The sequence below is a fragment of the Eubalaena glacialis genome, chromosome 4 (assembly GCF_028564815.1).
Source record: "Eubalaena glacialis isolate mEubGla1 chromosome 4, mEubGla1.1.hap2.+ XY, whole genome shotgun sequence".
Lineage (NCBI taxonomy): Eukaryota > Metazoa > Chordata > Mammalia > Artiodactyla > Balaenidae > Eubalaena > Eubalaena glacialis.
Window position 1 is genome coordinate 4,040,950 of NC_083719.1, and position 17,123 is coordinate 4,058,072.

General features: G+C 38.1%; 1 protein-coding gene across 1 annotated transcript in view; it reads left to right on the top strand.

Annotated features, from left to right (window-relative positions):
- Window positions 1–17,123, top strand: part of ADAMTS16 (ADAM metallopeptidase with thrombospondin type 1 motif 16) — a 157,268-nt gene that overhangs the window by 63,117 nt on the left and 77,028 nt on the right. Inside the window, exons 10-12 of the mRNA XM_061187638.1 lie at window positions 1,423–1,576; window positions 11,077–11,172; window positions 16,042–16,190. Of these exons, the coding sequence (XP_061043621.1) occupies window positions 1,423–1,576; window positions 11,077–11,172; window positions 16,042–16,190 (399 nt within the window). The remainder of the gene's footprint in view (window positions 1–1,422; window positions 1,577–11,076; window positions 11,173–16,041; window positions 16,191–17,123) is intronic.

The following is a 17,123-nucleotide window of genomic DNA, read 5'->3' on the forward strand; positions in this document are numbered from 1 at the left end:
CTTTAAAAAGTTTTTTTCAGTCTCTTGCTTGGGTTCATCAATGTAGCTGACTTTTCCTAGTTTCCTTTCTATGCAATGGGAATAGTATTGCCAACCCTGATGTAACTTTAGGGAGATAATGGGGAACATCTAACTAGTATATAGGAATCATTTGAGATCATTAGAGAGAGGTGCTATGGAATTCCAAAGTTGCCAAATCACTCCTGTCATGGAGTGTTAGTTATGCTTTTATTCATTTTTCTCTACTTATAGACCCTTACATCATGATCATCGTAGCAGTAATAGAAAGATCATTTATTCAACACTCACAGTGAGCCAGTCACTGCTCTTAGCACTTTCCAAGCCTTTGATTTAATCTATTAAAAGGCTTCTGACCTCCTTGCATGTATGTTTAATGTCCTGTCCACAGTGACTGGTGCCCTTCCTCATGTTTTATGTATGTGGATATTAATTAAGGGCACACATACATCAGTGGGCTCCAAGGCAATAGAATCTGGGACCCAGGTCCTGGAGACTGGGGCCAGAAAGATTCCGATCAAGGTGGACCTCCACACAAAGAAAAGTTTGGGGATGCTTAGGCAGATCTACTGTTGTTAAGTTTATTGTGATTACAGAGGTGTTTTGTTTTTGTTTGTTTTTAGTTTTTGCTTATTGAAATTTGTAAATAGGATTTAGTTGCTATTTGCAAACACTTGTTTCTCCTCCCTCCAAATGCAGAAATTATACCGAAGCCTGTCTTCTGGTAGGGAAGAGGATACCCTATTTCTGGAGGAAGAAATCATTAGTTGGCCTTTAGCCCATCTTCTAGGGAACTTAAGGAGAATTAATTTTCTTCTTGACTTTGGAATCTAGTCAGAAATCAGCCTGCGTATAGAGCATTTCTGGTGGAAATCATTGCAATGCTCCATGTGGAAGCTGGAAGCTACTGTGCAGGAAAGGAAGGAAGGAGGGAAGAAAGAAAGAAAATTCCAGCCTTTGAAATTGGCTGATTGTGTTTTGCTGTTTACAGTGCCCATTTCATCGTTTTATTGTTCCTAGCAAGAAGTGTACTTTTTAAGGTGTCTGTTATAGAAGCTCCTCACATCAAACATATGGTTGTATTATCCTATTTCACTCTCCCCATGATAGGTTTGAGAAATCTGATGAAGAACAAATTGCCTCCCTGGAAAAAGTGAAACATATTATGAACAATTTCAGAAAATGTGGCCTCTATATTTTAATAGAATTAGGATAAATGTTATATTGGACCTCAGGAGAAAAATGTCCCCTCTTCTTTATACAAGACATGGGGTAAAATTGCATGAGAAAGAAAAGGCATGATTGAATTATGTGTAATTACATGTAATCCATTCATTGAATTACATGATTGAAGTTACATCTTTGGTAATTTCCGGCATCACCAGCAGTTCCTCTTTGTTTTAGCACTGCCCAAGCTACATGCCTTGCTGATCAGCCAAAGCCTGTGAAGGAATACAAGTATCCTGAGAAGCTGCCGGGAGAGTTATACGATGCAAACACACAGTGCAAGTGGCAATTTGGAGAGAAAGCCAAGCTCTGCATGCTGGATTTTAAAAAGGCAAGTGACTGTTGGCAAATGTTCAATGTAAAATTCTTCATAAAACCGTTTTATTCAGTGAAGCTGACATTGATGTATTCTGCGTTTATTGGGTACCTACCAAATGTCAAATCCTGTATGTTAGGGCTGGTCCTATATAACAGGAAACACATGTTTTACTGGCAAAGAAAATGACAGTGGATACTGTTGTGGGGATCAGTTTCCTCTCAAGTACTGACTTGGCCTGTTGTGTCAGTTCTTTCTTTCTGATTTATCATGTGGGAGCTCAGCGAGAACTCTTGGTTGGTGTAAGATGGCAAATTAATACACTGCATTCCTTTCAAATGGTATTTAAGAAACAATGTCCCCCCGCCCCCCTTACCTTCCTCAGATATAGACAAAATTTACTATAAAGCAGTAGCCTATCTGGGACTTCTGATTATTAAATTCCTCAAATTAAGTGTTTCTAGAGAAGTCTTTCATAGAACTCCACTGACCCCAGGGACACCAGCAGACTGGTTTCCTCATATAAATTCCTCATATAACACAGAGACATGTGCTCTCGCTAGACAAGGGAAAATCGAGATTTCACAGCTTGCCCTACTAAACCACTAGGAAAGCTACCCTAAATTAAATGAAATTAACTATTTTTGAGGTTTCTTTAATTCTAGTTTATAATGAAATCAAGAGGAAAATAGACAAAAATATATAGTCTTCCAGAAACCTCCAACATTTCAGAATGCACTGGGAATATTCCCCATTTCAATCTAATGTGATAATCTTCTTTCTTCTAAACTAAAGTAGATCTCCCCCCAAAAGTCAATTACAGCCATGTGCCAGAACTGGATTCTTATCTCCTCAGCTGAGTAATCTCAGCTGGGAACAAGGATAATAAACCAGTCAGCATCAGCATATATTCCCAATGTTGCCTTTTCATTGGCAGAATATGTGAAATCCCTGAGAATTTTTTGCGTGTCACTCTCCTGTTTGCTAAGGAAACGGAGCATAAAACTTTTCTTTCAAAGATGGAATGTTCTACATCATACTGCTGGTTTTCACATTATTTTGCTGTGACCATGGAGTATCCTCCATGGTAAACTAGTGCCGTTTGGAAAATACAGGAAATAAGAAGTTAAATGCAGCAGGTCTTTTTATTACTGAGGAAATATTTACCTGCAGGGAAATGTATTTCTTATAGGTGTACAATTGGGTTTTAACAAATGTATTCCCCCGTGTTACCAGCATAAAGCTAGAATGTTCCCTTTTGCCCCCTTCCATTCAATCCCCTCCCCACCCCAGTAAGCAACCATTGTTCTGATTTCTGTCACTGTACTTTCACATTGCTTATTCTGGAACTTCATAATTGCCAAGTAAAGTTTTCACATTTCGCCATTAAATATGATGCTTTCAGTTTTACATAGTTACCTTTTATCAAGTTGAAAAAGTTCCCTCGTGGTCCTAGATTGGTAAGAGATTTTATCACAAACTTATGTTGACTTTTATCATACTTTTTTTTTCTGCATCTATTGATATAAATGTATTTTTCTTCTTTATTCTGTTAATGTAGTGAATTGTACTGATGGGTTTAAAATTATTTTTCATTGATTTTTGAATGTTAAACTAACCTATATTCCTAGGATAACTTTACTTGGTCATAATCTATTATTCATTTTTATATTTTGTTGATTTGATTTGAGACTATTTTGTTCATTATTTTTATATCTGTGTTCTTGAATGGTATAATTTAGAAATTTTTTTCTTAAAATTACCATTCAAGAATTTATATCAGGGTTATGCTGCCCTGAAAAAATGATTTGGAAGTGCTCCCTACTCCTTTGCTTTCTTGAAGAGCTTGTAATAAAATTGCTATTGTTTCTTCCTTAAAGTTTTGTTAGAACTTACCAGTGAGTCCTATCTGCGGGAAGGTTTTTGTAATTACTAATTCAACTACACTAACACATGTAGGGTTATGCAGAAGAAATTCCTAGCTAGACTGATCAGATTCATTGGAAAAAAATAAACAAATAAACATCAAAAAATGACACAGGAAGAGACCTTTTCCAATGAATTTTTTTGTTTTATCTGTTTTTTTTTTTTTTTTGGTTTTTTTTTTTTACCAAAAGTTGTTTGTAATATTCTCATTTATCCCTTGAATGACTGAAAGATCTATAGTGACATTTCCTCTTCTATTCCTAATAATGGTAACATGTGTTTCTTTATCTCTTTTTCTTGGTCAGTCTAACTAGAAGTTTATCAGATGAATTAGTCCTTTCAAAACATCAGTATTTATCTTTATTAATTTTTAAAAGAAATATTTGTTGGGTTCTTTTCTATTTCATTAATGTCTGTTTTGTCTTTATTACATACTACGGCTTAATGTGACTTTCTTTTCCTTGCTGTTTATGGGATAAACTTGGATCACTGACTTTAAAAATTTCTTCTTTTCTAATATAACCATTTAACTATAATTAAAGCTAGTAATTTTTTTCTCAGCAGCATTATTAACATATATCCTGAACATTTTTAGATGTTGAATCTTTAATATTATTAGCTATGAAATATTTTCTAATTTAAGCGGTGATTTCTTCTTTAACCCATGCATTATTTAGGAGTATACTATTTAACTACCAAATAATTGGTGATTTTCTAGACAGTTTATTAATTTTGATTTCTAATTTTGTTCAATTTTATCAGAGAATATACCCTATAAGTATACTTTTGAAATTTATTGAAACAGATTTCATAGCTCAGCATTTGGTCTACCCTGGTGAACATTCTATGGCCACTTGAAAGAATTGTGAATTCTGCAGTGGTCAGGTATAGTGTTCTAGATATGTCTATTTTGTTAATTTGTCTGATGATATTGTTTATAGCTTCTATATCCTCTGCAATATTTGGTACTTGTTATGTAACAATTTAATAGATATGAGTGTTAAAGTCTCTAACAAAGATTATGTATATTTCTATTTCTCCCATTAGTTCTATTAGTTTTTCTTTGTATATTTTGAAGCTGGGTATTTAGGTGCGTACACATTTAGGATTTTTATGTCTTCCTGACTCTTTCATTAATATACAATAACTTTATTTTATTTTTGATAATGTTACTTTCCCTTGAATTATACTTCATCTTATGTTAATACAGCCACATCAGCTTATTTAGGAATACTCTTTGCATGATATCTTTCCCCACCCTTTTACTTTCCATTTCTCTGTGTTTTTATATAAAATATGTCTGTCGTAACATCCTTTAGTTTGGCATTGCTTTTCTATCCAGTTGAACAATCTATAGCCTTTCACTGGGATGTTTAATCCATTTATATTTAATGTAATTATTGACATAGTGGATTTAAGTCTACCATTTTGCTATTTGTTTCCCATTGTTCTCATTCCTTTTTTTTGTTTTCTTTTGGATTAAACATGCTTTTAAAAATTCTATTTTTGCATCAATTTGCTTTTTAGCTATATTTTCTTGTATTTTTAGTGGTTACTCTAGAGATTACAGCTGCATCTTTAATTTACAACCTACATAGAATTAGCATCATGTCACTTTATGCAAAATGCAGGATCCTTACAACAAATAAGTCCATGTATCCCTCTTTCACAGTATGTACTATTGTCATCATGTATTTTATTTCTATGCATGCTGTAAACCACATGACACAATGTTAAAATTTTTGTTTTAAAATAATGGGTTGCTTTTAAATAAAATAGGGTCATCTTTTATATTTACCCACATGTTTGCCATTTATTATTTATGCTTTCTTATATGCTTTCTTATAGATCAATTTCAAATTGTATCATTTCCTTAGGGGATGAAAAACTTCCTTTAGCATTTCTTGTAACACAATCTGTGGCCACAAAGTACGTCAGGTTTTCTTTATCTGAAAATGTTATTAACTCACCCTCAGTTTTGAAGAACACTTTTTCTGAGTACAGAATTCTAAACAGTTTATTCTTTTTTTTTCCTTTAGACACTTTAAAGATATAATTCCATTTTCATCTGGACTCAGCTGTTTCTGATAAAATGTTTGTCATCATTTGTATCTTTCTTCTAACATTTCTAATCATTTGTTTAGACAATTCAGCAAGCTATGCGTTTGGGTTATTTTAAGTTTCAGTTCCAGAATTACTATTTGGTTCTTTTTTTATAGTCTATATTTCTCTAGGGAATGTCCCATTTGTTCACTTATTATGTCCATTTTTAAAATATATTTATAACATTACATATGTTACAATTATATATTGTAACATATTGTTATTTTATGTTACATGTATTTATATTATGTTATTATAATAGGTGAATCCTTTTGATCCCCTGAGGCTTGTTTTACTCTTCCTTAGGGCTCATCTGTTCTGGTTTTTCCTTAGCCCTAGGGCATGGCCTGTACTCTAGTTTGTGGTTCTTACTCATGAGATGTGGACGCCCGGGATGCTCACTGAAGTCTCTGCACTTTGTGTGGCCAGAACACTGCTGTCTCCTAGCATTGTGCATCTCTGTCTTCTAGCCCTTATCAGCTTTCAGCCTAAATCTGTTGCCCTCTTCCAGGCCACTTGGAGTCTCATCCTGTACATCAACCATTCACTCCCCAGATAAGGACCTGCAGGAAATCCTCATGGAGACCTCTGGTGCTCCCTACTAAATGCAGCTTTCTCCTTTCTGGTCCCAGTTCCACAAATTCTAGCTACTTCTGCAGCCCCAACTCTGATCTGTGCACCCTCCATTCAGTGAGACTGCTGTTGTCTGCATGGGAACCATGTCTTTGCACCGTGGTCAGCAAAGTGTTCCCAGACAGAGAGCTGGGCAAAGGTGACGCCCACCTTACAAATTCCCTTCTCTCGAGGACCATGTACTGTGTTGCTTGTTGCAAGAGTCTGAAACAACTGGCCCATACATTTTGTCCAGTTTTATAGTTTTTGTATGTAGAAAAGTAAGCGTGGTACCAGTTACTTCACCATGAACAGTAGAGAAAATACCTTTTGAAAAATATCCATTAAAGTCAATATTGTGAGCTTATTCCCTATGATGTGAAATTGTTTTTCGATCCAATTAAACTTGACATATTTTTCTTTTTATGAGTTAAATTCTACTTGTGTGGCCAGACTCTCTAATATAATGAATCTCACTTTAGATACAGAGTGACAATTAGATTCTTTATTTTCCATATGAATTAAAGCATCTCAAGAAATTCTCAATTATAAAAGTTAATCTTTTAAATGAACTCCTACTGAAATTTTATGAGAATGGGTCTATTAGGTTGAAATGTAAAGATCTGGAAGTTTTCTGACTGAAGAATATAAAATAATAAATAACAAGGAAACTACCCAGTGCCTCAACCAGCACTTGGCACTTAAGGCCCATTCAGTAAGACTTTGCTGGGAAGGGTGATAGATGGATGGATGATGTTTTAGACAGGGTTGAACCTTTTTCAAGTACCACGTGCCATTTAGTTTGGAAAGCTAAGAGATAACGCGAATGCATATGCATTCTTCTTTTGGATTAATAGATGTGTATTTGTTGTATATGTGTGGGTGTTAACATACTTGTTTATAAATCCACACACATATATGGCCATGGCTTTCTCTGTCCACTGATGACTTGTTGATAATCAAAATTAGTGATAAAATCACACCACTGCTTGAAAAACAAATAATTGCAATAAATTATATATCCTATTATAACATCATTTGTATATGCATTTTTAGTTTGTATTTTTGGAAAGTCTGATACTGACAGTTTGAGAAAACTAATCTGGTGGCATTCTATTCACAGTATGGAAATGCCACAATAAATCCAACACAGTCATCTGAAAATGTTTGTTTTATTTGGGGTATTAGGTTGTGATGTTAAACTTAACTAAGTCAGTATTATCAAAATAAGTCATTGTGAACATAGCTCTTAAATTATGGGAAGGAATAGCAAGTGAGAGAGCCTTCATTAAAGAAAGTACAGTATTCCTTAACAGCAAAGATAAAAGCAAGAGTGAACTCTGTACATGGGCCTCAACTTTCTTCTTCTTAAGTCAAGTATTAGTTATTTCAAACATTGTGTCTTTATCAAGTTCCTATTCAGCTTCGTCAACATTACTTGGTGGCCCGACCCTGCAGTCTGAGATGCAAGTTGCCAGAATTACTTTGAAATTTGATCACCTTAGTGTCCTGGGTACTGTTCGTAAATTGGGAACCCACCCCCCAATCCAGCAGGTATTGCATTCCAACTTCCTGGCCCTAGAACCATGATTTAATAGGGTCATTGTTCCAAGAGGACCCTGAAGTTTTATTAAGAATGTAATGACCTACAACCATAATGCAGAATTTAGTACAACCATTGTACATTATGTCCAGAAGTTAGCAGTTAAGTCAAAGTATGATAAAACTGAGAGGAAGTAATCGGGTTTTGGTTGTTTAGATAATAAAATAAACATTGTTTGAGGTACTAGAATTTTTATTTGTTTTCCAGGATAGAATGTCACATTTTTATTAAATGGCCGGCAGTTACATCTATAGGGCACCAAGGTCTCGAATCTTTTTTGATATGTTGGAACACAGTAACATGAATTATATATTTCAAGGCTCTTGTAGCTCTGTGATTTATTTCTGCCTGGAGGCCTGGAATTGGGAATTGAGCAGCTTCCAGAATGAGGCTGAAATACACAGATGGCATAAGCTGGGCACAGGCTGAGTTACTGTCACATGCTTTAGTGGTGGGCTGTCACCAGAATCCTATACTTGAGAGCTTCTTACTTAGAAAACTTAAAAACTATTGCCTTCAGTAGTATCTTCCATCCATATTTCTTTATCCTGCAAAATGTTCCCCAAAACTACAATGTAAGAATATTATGAAAATCCTTTGAATAGTAGTCTAGGTGTAGTGTTTTCATATCATAAGGTCACCCTCTTAAGTCATCCTAGAAGTTTTTATGATCACAATTCACTGATCACTATTCATTTCATTTTACACTAAAAATGTTCCTGCTCATTCTGTCCAAGGTTTCCATAGAAACAAACTAACAGATGTTCAACTCAGAAAGCATTTACTGAAAGCCAGCCAGATACTAAACACTGTTCCAGGTATTGGTGACAAATACATAAAAATAATTTAGCATTTTAAAACACCATTTATTTTATCATCTTGCATCATCCCTGAAACTGCCTCTGGACTTAGTACCACTGGCTCCCTCAGGCCACAGCCATGAACGCAGGCTGGGGGCTGGGATTGAGCTCACATCTCCTCTCACCTTTGAAGTGAGAAAGGACACTGACATGAGTTTGGTGCCTGTTAGGTGCCAGGCCCTGAGTTGGGCACATTACCTACCTATGACACTTCATTCAGCCCCCAGGACAAGGCGATGGGTGGTTGCATTCAGGGAGGATACCGGGACTCTGCCTGCCCAGGTCTGCCATGCCCAATTCACACCAGACATGCTTACCTTCTCAGAAGCCCAAACCCTCTCCTGGACCACTGTGTCCATCCCCCGCTGACCCAACCACAGGAGCAGGTATCTCTGTCACATCCACCATTCACTTATCATTCACTCATCCATCCGTGTGTTCATCTCTTTGTGTGTGTGCACACCCAGCCACCTAAATCAGTAGGTCTCTGAACCAGCACTCACGGGCAGGTATGCCTACCCTGCACCACTGTCTGGATTCTGGCTTTGATCCACCATATTTCCACCCGGATGTTAAGCCGGGGTCCACAAGTCCAGGTTTCAAGGGAGCTTTATTTATATCCTGGTTTCTGTCAAGATGTCATCCTGGGAAGCAAACAGAGCTTCCCAGTTGTCTCTTTGGAGACTTACAGATGCCCAGGCCCCTGCTTTTATGGATGCCTTGAGGTCCTCTTATGACTCTGATCTCTAACCACCGTTCTGGGCAAGAAGAGAGGCTCCCAGCACAGCATGCTAATTAATGTCATGAGAGCCAGGAAAGCACTAACCACCAGCGTGACACATTTGCCCCAGTAGCACTTAATGATTCTGGAGGACTCCCAAGAAAATGAAGTTTAGTGGTACAGTGATTGTAATCTTAAGAGGTTACTATGAATATCTTGAAATAAAAGCAATTAATTGATATCAAAATTAAAACATTGACAGTTTGCTTCTTAACAGTCCATGTTCTGAAAAGCTGTCTTATTAGTGAGAGAGATACAAGCGGAAAAAAATATAAGGCAGTGCCTTTAACAAATGCCTTAACTTTTAAATATATAATAAGTACATTTATAAAGGAGATTTGAGAATTAGTTTTATGAAGGTAAAATTAATATGGATTATTAAAAGGGAAATCCTTCAAGAGTTCACTCACACAATGCAGAAAGTCTCCTGTGAGCACATCTCTAGCATCATTGAAACAGAAAATAAAAGCACAAGTGCCGTGAAATGCCATCTTTCAAGCAAAATTAGGTGGAAGTTTTGCTGTGTTGCATTTTCTTTATAACACGACAACACCCAGTAGATGCAGCTATTAAATGACTTGGGAAATAGTGCAGCACTGTTCAAATGTTCAGAACAGTTGTGCAGATAATTTAAGAAATGTTTCCATCGTGTGCAATTGAAGCTACCACAAGCATTCCTGAAGGTCCCATCATTTCATGAGTCCCACTGCTGACTGCCCTTCACTAAGGTATTCCTTTGGGCCCAAAAGGATATAGAAGTAAAAATAATTCCTTATACTTGGAGAGGCCTTTATTGTGTATAAATCCCAGATCTTGTTTTATTTTATTGACAAATCAACCATGTGGGGCTTCCTTCCTCTGCACACATCTTTCTTCTTTCTCATCTTCCATTGCACGAACCCTTCATTCCTTCTCCCTTGAATGTGCCGTCCTTGAGCGCAATAGTTGGCTCAGATGTCCATCTTCTCTGACTCCTTCCCTGGGTCCTCCAGGCAAAGCCCTTTTCTCCTAGCAATCCCACCCTGCACTGTGTTCTTCCCCTTGTAGGGGCACCTCTCCCCATGTGCACCACGTGGTGATTTACAGCTAATCTATCCCTCTAAGACCATTCTTGAGAGGGTAGGTCTGGTCATATTTCTTATGGAACCTCCTGCCTAGTAAGATAACTGACATATTCTAGGACTTCATCGAAGTTTTGGGGATGGTGGATGAGTGGGTGGGTGGATGAATGGATAGCTGGATAGAGGAATGGACAAGGAGAAGTTAGTGAAAGGTAGGATGGAGAATGAATTATAAAATGTTAGGTTTTATTGGGTTTTTTAATTTTAATTTTTCACAGTTTTCTTCAGTGCCTGGATTAAGCGTATTTTACTTTTTAATTTAGAAAGTGTAATTTTGTTAAATGTATGATGAATAAATATAAATAAATAGAGCTTCAGGGATAGAATTAAGTTGAAGCAAGTCTAGAACATGAGTCTTCTAGGTCGTCACTCTATCATATGCACCTACTCCTAAGTAGACTTCAGCTTTCAATTTATATCAGTTGTTTTTCCCTTAAATTTTTCAGTGATATTTTATCAGAGTTGTATGGATCATTTGTAATACTAATGACCATTTTTTTCCCCTTTAGGATATCTGTAAAGCCCTGTGGTGCCACCGGATTGGGAGGAAATGTGAGACTAAATTTATGCCAGCGGCAGAAGGCACAACTTGTGGGCGTGACAGGGTAAGAAGCTAATCTTAGGTACATACATCATATTCAGATGTCAGTCTTCCAACCATGCATCTTTCCTCCGCTTGCCTTGGTATTTTTTAAGCCCATCTTTCTGATGTATATGTCCATATCTATACCCATGTCAAAAGATTGTGTTTAATTTATATTAATTCTATGAAGAGGACTCCCCTTCATACTTTTCCAATGATATAATTGATGAGCTGCCTGGAATAAATAGACGTAAATGTCAGGCAACAGGTGATGGCTGAATCTGTTCAATGAAGGAAAATGTTAAACTCTTGACCACCTTTTAATCAAATAAAGAACCAGCATTCAGCAGTTCTGTTGAAGCCTCAAAGCATCAGCTTGAAGACTGTGGAATAGATCCTTCTGACCTATTGTTGCTCCTGTGAAAATGAGAGAGGTTCTCTAGTGGGAAAAAGAAGAAATTCATAAGACAGCAAGTTTATTACTAACTGGGAGACAATGACAATTCTGTCATTAAAACTTAAAAATAAATTATCTTAACACTCAAGAGTAATCTTTTAATCCTTTTGATTTAACCTGTGATTGTATTTTTTTCAGAATATAAAAGACTATTGATAAAGATAGAAATATATTGGAACCAAATCGTCACTGTAACCATTTTCATCCTATGTATCTGAACTTTTTAGTGATGCTAATGAGTACGAAAGAGAAATCTATGCCTGAATATCATTGATTCAAGATGTTTAAAGTCCGAAGTAAACCTATCATACCATAAACATATTTAAATGTGAATACAAATAGAAAGGATTTAACGTATTAGGAAACAATGCTAACATAATGCTTTTGGGTTAAATTATTGCAAAGCTGACTGAGGAAATGAAGAGAAATGAAGTAAATTTGCTTAAGAATAGCACCCAGCAACCATTCATCCTACACATGTTAATATGCTTTATTTTCAGACTTTCCCAGGGTGAGACTGATATTTAAATCCTTCCAGGGATGTAGGCAGCAGTAAGTTAATCCATAACAAAAACGTCTAATTAAAATGCTTTTAGTTTCTTGAAAGAGAAAATAGATTTGCGAAGGTACTGCAATGTGGAAATACCAACCATCACGGGATACCAGAGAATTTACCTGAACATTAACTGCAGGTGATCATGACTCTTTGCACATAACTGACTAAAACTGATCAAATTTTGCAAATCTGATAGTTTGCAAAATTATGCCTATTTCTGGAAAGATTGGCAGCCCTGCCATTGTTGCCTTGGTGATGGTTCACACAGGTATGGTGTGGTTCTCCAGGTGTCCTACTTTCTTTAAAATCTACTATTTTCCTTGGATGAAGTTACAGCTGTGATGCTACCCATATATTCTTGTTACATTCTATTTACCTTGAAAGCAATTAAATTGGTTTTCATTGGTATTTTAAAATATTTTTTCCTGGTGTTTCCTCATATTGAAAAGAATTAGAGCACATTAAGCCGGACTGGATGCCTACAAATTACACAGCATTGAGTGTTCTGCCCAGGATTGAATGGCTGCCCAGTGGCAATGCTGGGACAAGCATCAGAAGTTCATGTAAAAGCCCCCTTTCGTGTTAGTTGTGTCATCCTGTATCACTGGTCCACAAGTGTCCATGAGGTTTATTGATTGAGAAGCGTGCATTACCAGAAGTCAGTATCTCAGTACTTTGGAATATTCCAGAGCAATGGATGGGCTGTAGATAACTGACAACAACTGTACTGCTTCTGTGCCTCTTTCTGCTGGATGGGAACCTATTTTCCTCCATGTGCTACCAACGCTGAGGCTCTGCATGGGTATGCACGCTGGTGAACCTGAGTGGTCAGTGCATCTTTCAGTGGCAAGCACTGTACTAAGAACATTATATACATTGAATCCTCACAGGCACCCTGGAAGGTGAGCCTAGGGCAGCCCCCCACTGTACACCAAAGAACTCTTCCAGGAAAAAGACACTCGGTTTCTCTGCTCTCATGCCATGAGAAATCCAGAACAGGGGTCAGGACCGCAGCCTGGATGCATGCTGAAGCAGATTCCGGTTCTTTAATGATCGCTAGTGGAAAATTAAACCAGCCCTCACTTTGTGATCACGTTGCAAATGGTCCGAGGCACTTGGCCTGTGTCATTGCATTGGGTCTTTGGAACAAGCCAGTCTGGTGGTTTCCCTCATCCCTGATGCTCACAGGAGGACAGGCAGGCTCAGGGCACCCGAGTCAGGACCCCCTGATGTTCACAGGAGGACAGGCAGGCTCAGGGCACCCGAGTCAGGGCCCCCTGATGTTCACAGGAGGACAGGCAGGCTCAGGGCACCCGAGTCAGGGCCGCAGGTCACACACCTAGCTGAAGTGATACATGGGGCTCATTTTCACCTCAAGAACCGTGTACGTTCTTGTGCCTCATCATGCTGCTGCCCTGTCTGTACGGGGTTTAGGTGTGACAGTGGATTCCTTGAACAGCATCACAACAGGGTGTGAGCCTTATCGTGACATCACACTGTCCAAGATAAAGCCTCTTTCATAAGCCACACTCTCCATCGGTAAAATGTAAAATTGTGATAAACATGGGATTGTTCTCAGAAATACAACTGGTGCTTCAGCGGACATTTTATGTGTCTATTTCACACAAGGGTCTTTCCCCCGACCACCCCACTGACTGGCTCCACAGGTCTGTGATCTGCATGAAATTAGACTCAAAATTGTATGTATGCATGTTCACGTTTGTGTGTCTACGTGCACATAGGCATTCCCCCCAACCTACTTGGGAGAAGATGTAGTGCTTTCTCCTCAGAATCTCAAAAAGTTTTCTTAAATAATTTTTAAGGATAGTCACTTAAGGATACTCCTGGGCATATATCCAGAGAAAACCATAATTTGAAAAGATACATGCACCCCAATGTTCATAGCAGCACTATTCACAATAGCCAGGACATGGAAGCCACCTAAATGTCCATCGAGAGATGAATGGATAAAGATGTGGCACATGCGTACAATGGAATACTACTCAGCCATAAAAAAGAATGAAATAATGCCATTTGCAGCAACGTGAATGGACCTAGAGATTATCATACAAGTGAAGTAAACCAGACAAAGATGAATATCATATGATATAGCTTATATGTGGAGTCTAAAAAATGATACAGATGAACTTACTTATACACAAAACAGAAATAGACCCACAGACATAGAAAACAAACTTACGGTTAACAAAGGGAAAGGGGGGTGTAAATTAGGAGTTTAGGATTAACATATACACACTACTGGATGTAAAATAGATAACCAATAGGGACCTACTGTATAACACATGAAACTATACTCAATATTTCTTAATAAGCTATAAGGGAAAAGAATCCGAAAAAAAATGGATATATATGTAAGAATAACTGAATCACTTTGCTGTACACCTGAAACTGACATAACATTGTAAATCAACTATACTTCAATTAAAAAAAAGGATACTCTGGCAAAAAAAAAAAAAAAAAAAAATGCATTTGCAAGACTGTTAATTGCAGCAATAATTATCAAAACAAAAGCCTGGAAATGATGCAAATGTCCATCAGAAGCGAACTGGTTGGAAATATACCTAATGGAATGTTTTGTAACTGCAACAGAGGAAGGAGGGATGTGTCTATCTTCTTCTGTGGAATGAACTACAGAACATATTGTTAAATGAAAAAGCAGGATGGAAAAAGATGGGGGTAATATGGGATCATTTATGAAAGAAAAGGAAATACTAGTCTATATATAATTACTTATATTAAAAAAATAAAAGGATAAACTCTAAATTAAAAAAAAAAGTAAACATTTTGTGTAGTTTTAAAACAAAACTAGACCAAATTTTATTAAAGTAATTCATAAACATCCCAAGCAAAATGAAACAATCTAACTTAAATAGGTTTCATTTAGGCTTTAAGTCAAGTTATTGGCTTAACTATGACCACAACAGAGGAATTATCCAAGTGACTTTAAGACCCAACACTTTGTACATCTCAAGTAGAATTCATCCAGTAGACACCAAGTACTACAAGGAACCTTAAACAGTCCAGCAATCATATCGACATTGATAGGTTGGTTTTGCTCTTCTAAAACTATTATTTTTATAGACTCCTACACAATGCTTTGCCGGCAGAATGTCAATTGTGCCCAGTGAATGGGTCCATCAGTGGGAAAACCAACACCATTGAATTCACGCTAGATCTTGTGTAGTTTTTGCTTGTGGTGGAAGTGAAGAAACCATGTAGATTTTAGCAGAATTAACATCTATGAACGCTTCTCTGGAGAAAGGGGAGCTGATAGCATCTCCAGCCTCGTAGGGACAGGAGGAGCCCTGTGTGGGTTGTTTCGTGTCCTTGGAAAGCTGTGTGACCTCTGACATGCATCACTTATAACCTCCAGGCTCCCAGCCCAGGTGCTTTGGAGCAAAAGCACAGAGCACCAGCCAGAAATGACAAGGTGTTGAGCCACATGGAACCTCCAGCTGGAGTTTTCTACCTGACAGTCAGTCTGTTCCGACAGCGAGAGGTGAAAAGCACGTTGTTTCCAGGAAAGGTTAGAGCTCATACACCTGAGAGGTGAACAATTGGACTGAGTGTTCCTGCAACACGACTTAACTACACGTGTTAGGTTCCAGCAGCTCAGACAGACGTCTGAAAATGATTTTGCTCTGTACCTTCCCTTTATGTGGATTTATAGAACAAGGCTAGGTCTGGAAAGAAAAACAGAAGCTGCATTAAATGTATTTTTATTATGTGCTACCTGAGGGTAGGGATGCTGATGTCTGCCTATGTGACCAAACTCCCCACGGCCCAGCGCTGCAGTAGTGATGTACCTACTCTCTACCCACAGGTCATATCACTGTTTTGTTTTTTTTAATTTCCAGTGGTGCCGCGGAGGGCAGTGTGTGAAATATGGTGACGAAGGCCCCAAGCCCACCCACGGCCACTGGTCAGACTGGTCTCCCTGGTCTCCTTGCTCCAGGACCTGCGGAGGAGGGGTGTCTCACAGGGATCGGCTCTGCACAAACCCCAGGTGAGCGCCCTGGACCTCCCTCCTCATCAACACCCATCTCTCTGCTACGAACTTTCCAAACAGCATGTGGACATAAGCCCAGTGAAAATAATTCTGTACCCCCCATATTACTGTAAAAGAATGCTAAGTCAGAAAGCCCTTTTACTCAAGCATTTATTGTACAACGATGTCTCTGTGGTATAATTTAAGGTGCTTATAACTACCTGACCACAGCAAAAGTAACGGAGCCGACAGTGATATTCAAGAACTGGATTTTAACCATGCTTACATGAAATACCAAGGTTCTGCCTAAAATAAGGAGATAAATCATAAGTATAGAGAACACAAATCAATAGATAAGAATCAGTAAGAACAATTTTTTCATGTGAGAAAACCAAAGTCTTGGTTTTTCATCAAATGTATTTCCCTTCACAACATGTGGTCTCAGTGTGTCTTCTGTAGAAGACGAGGATGTTAAAAGCAGTCACCAATGCAGTGCAATGAAGGGGTTTTTCAGTTCTCCTTTTGCACCTATATGTGTTTAACTTATGTTAAGACTAAGTAAAATGATTTATTTCAGTCCTGTCTTTAACGCATGAGACCTGATTGGTCCCCTGCATCGACAGGGTGCTCTCGTGCTGGTGTGCTCTCGTGCTGGTACGTGAATTCTAAGGGGTGAGAGGGGTGTTTGCTGTCTCTTCCAACCAGTGGAAGACGAGTGCTTGTTCTGTCCCCATCCGGTGTCCTCGCCTTGTCGCAAGGAGGCTGGTAGGGGAAAGAAGTTGCCATCTGGACAGCGAAGTAGTTGAATTTCAGTCTCAGTTCTGCTTTTTCCCGGCTGCCCTCCTGTAGTCATCCCCTCCTTTATGGAATTCGGAGAACAACGATGCTCACCCTGCCCCCTACAGGGAGACGAGCAAATACGTGCAAACTCACTTCCCAAATTCTAACCTG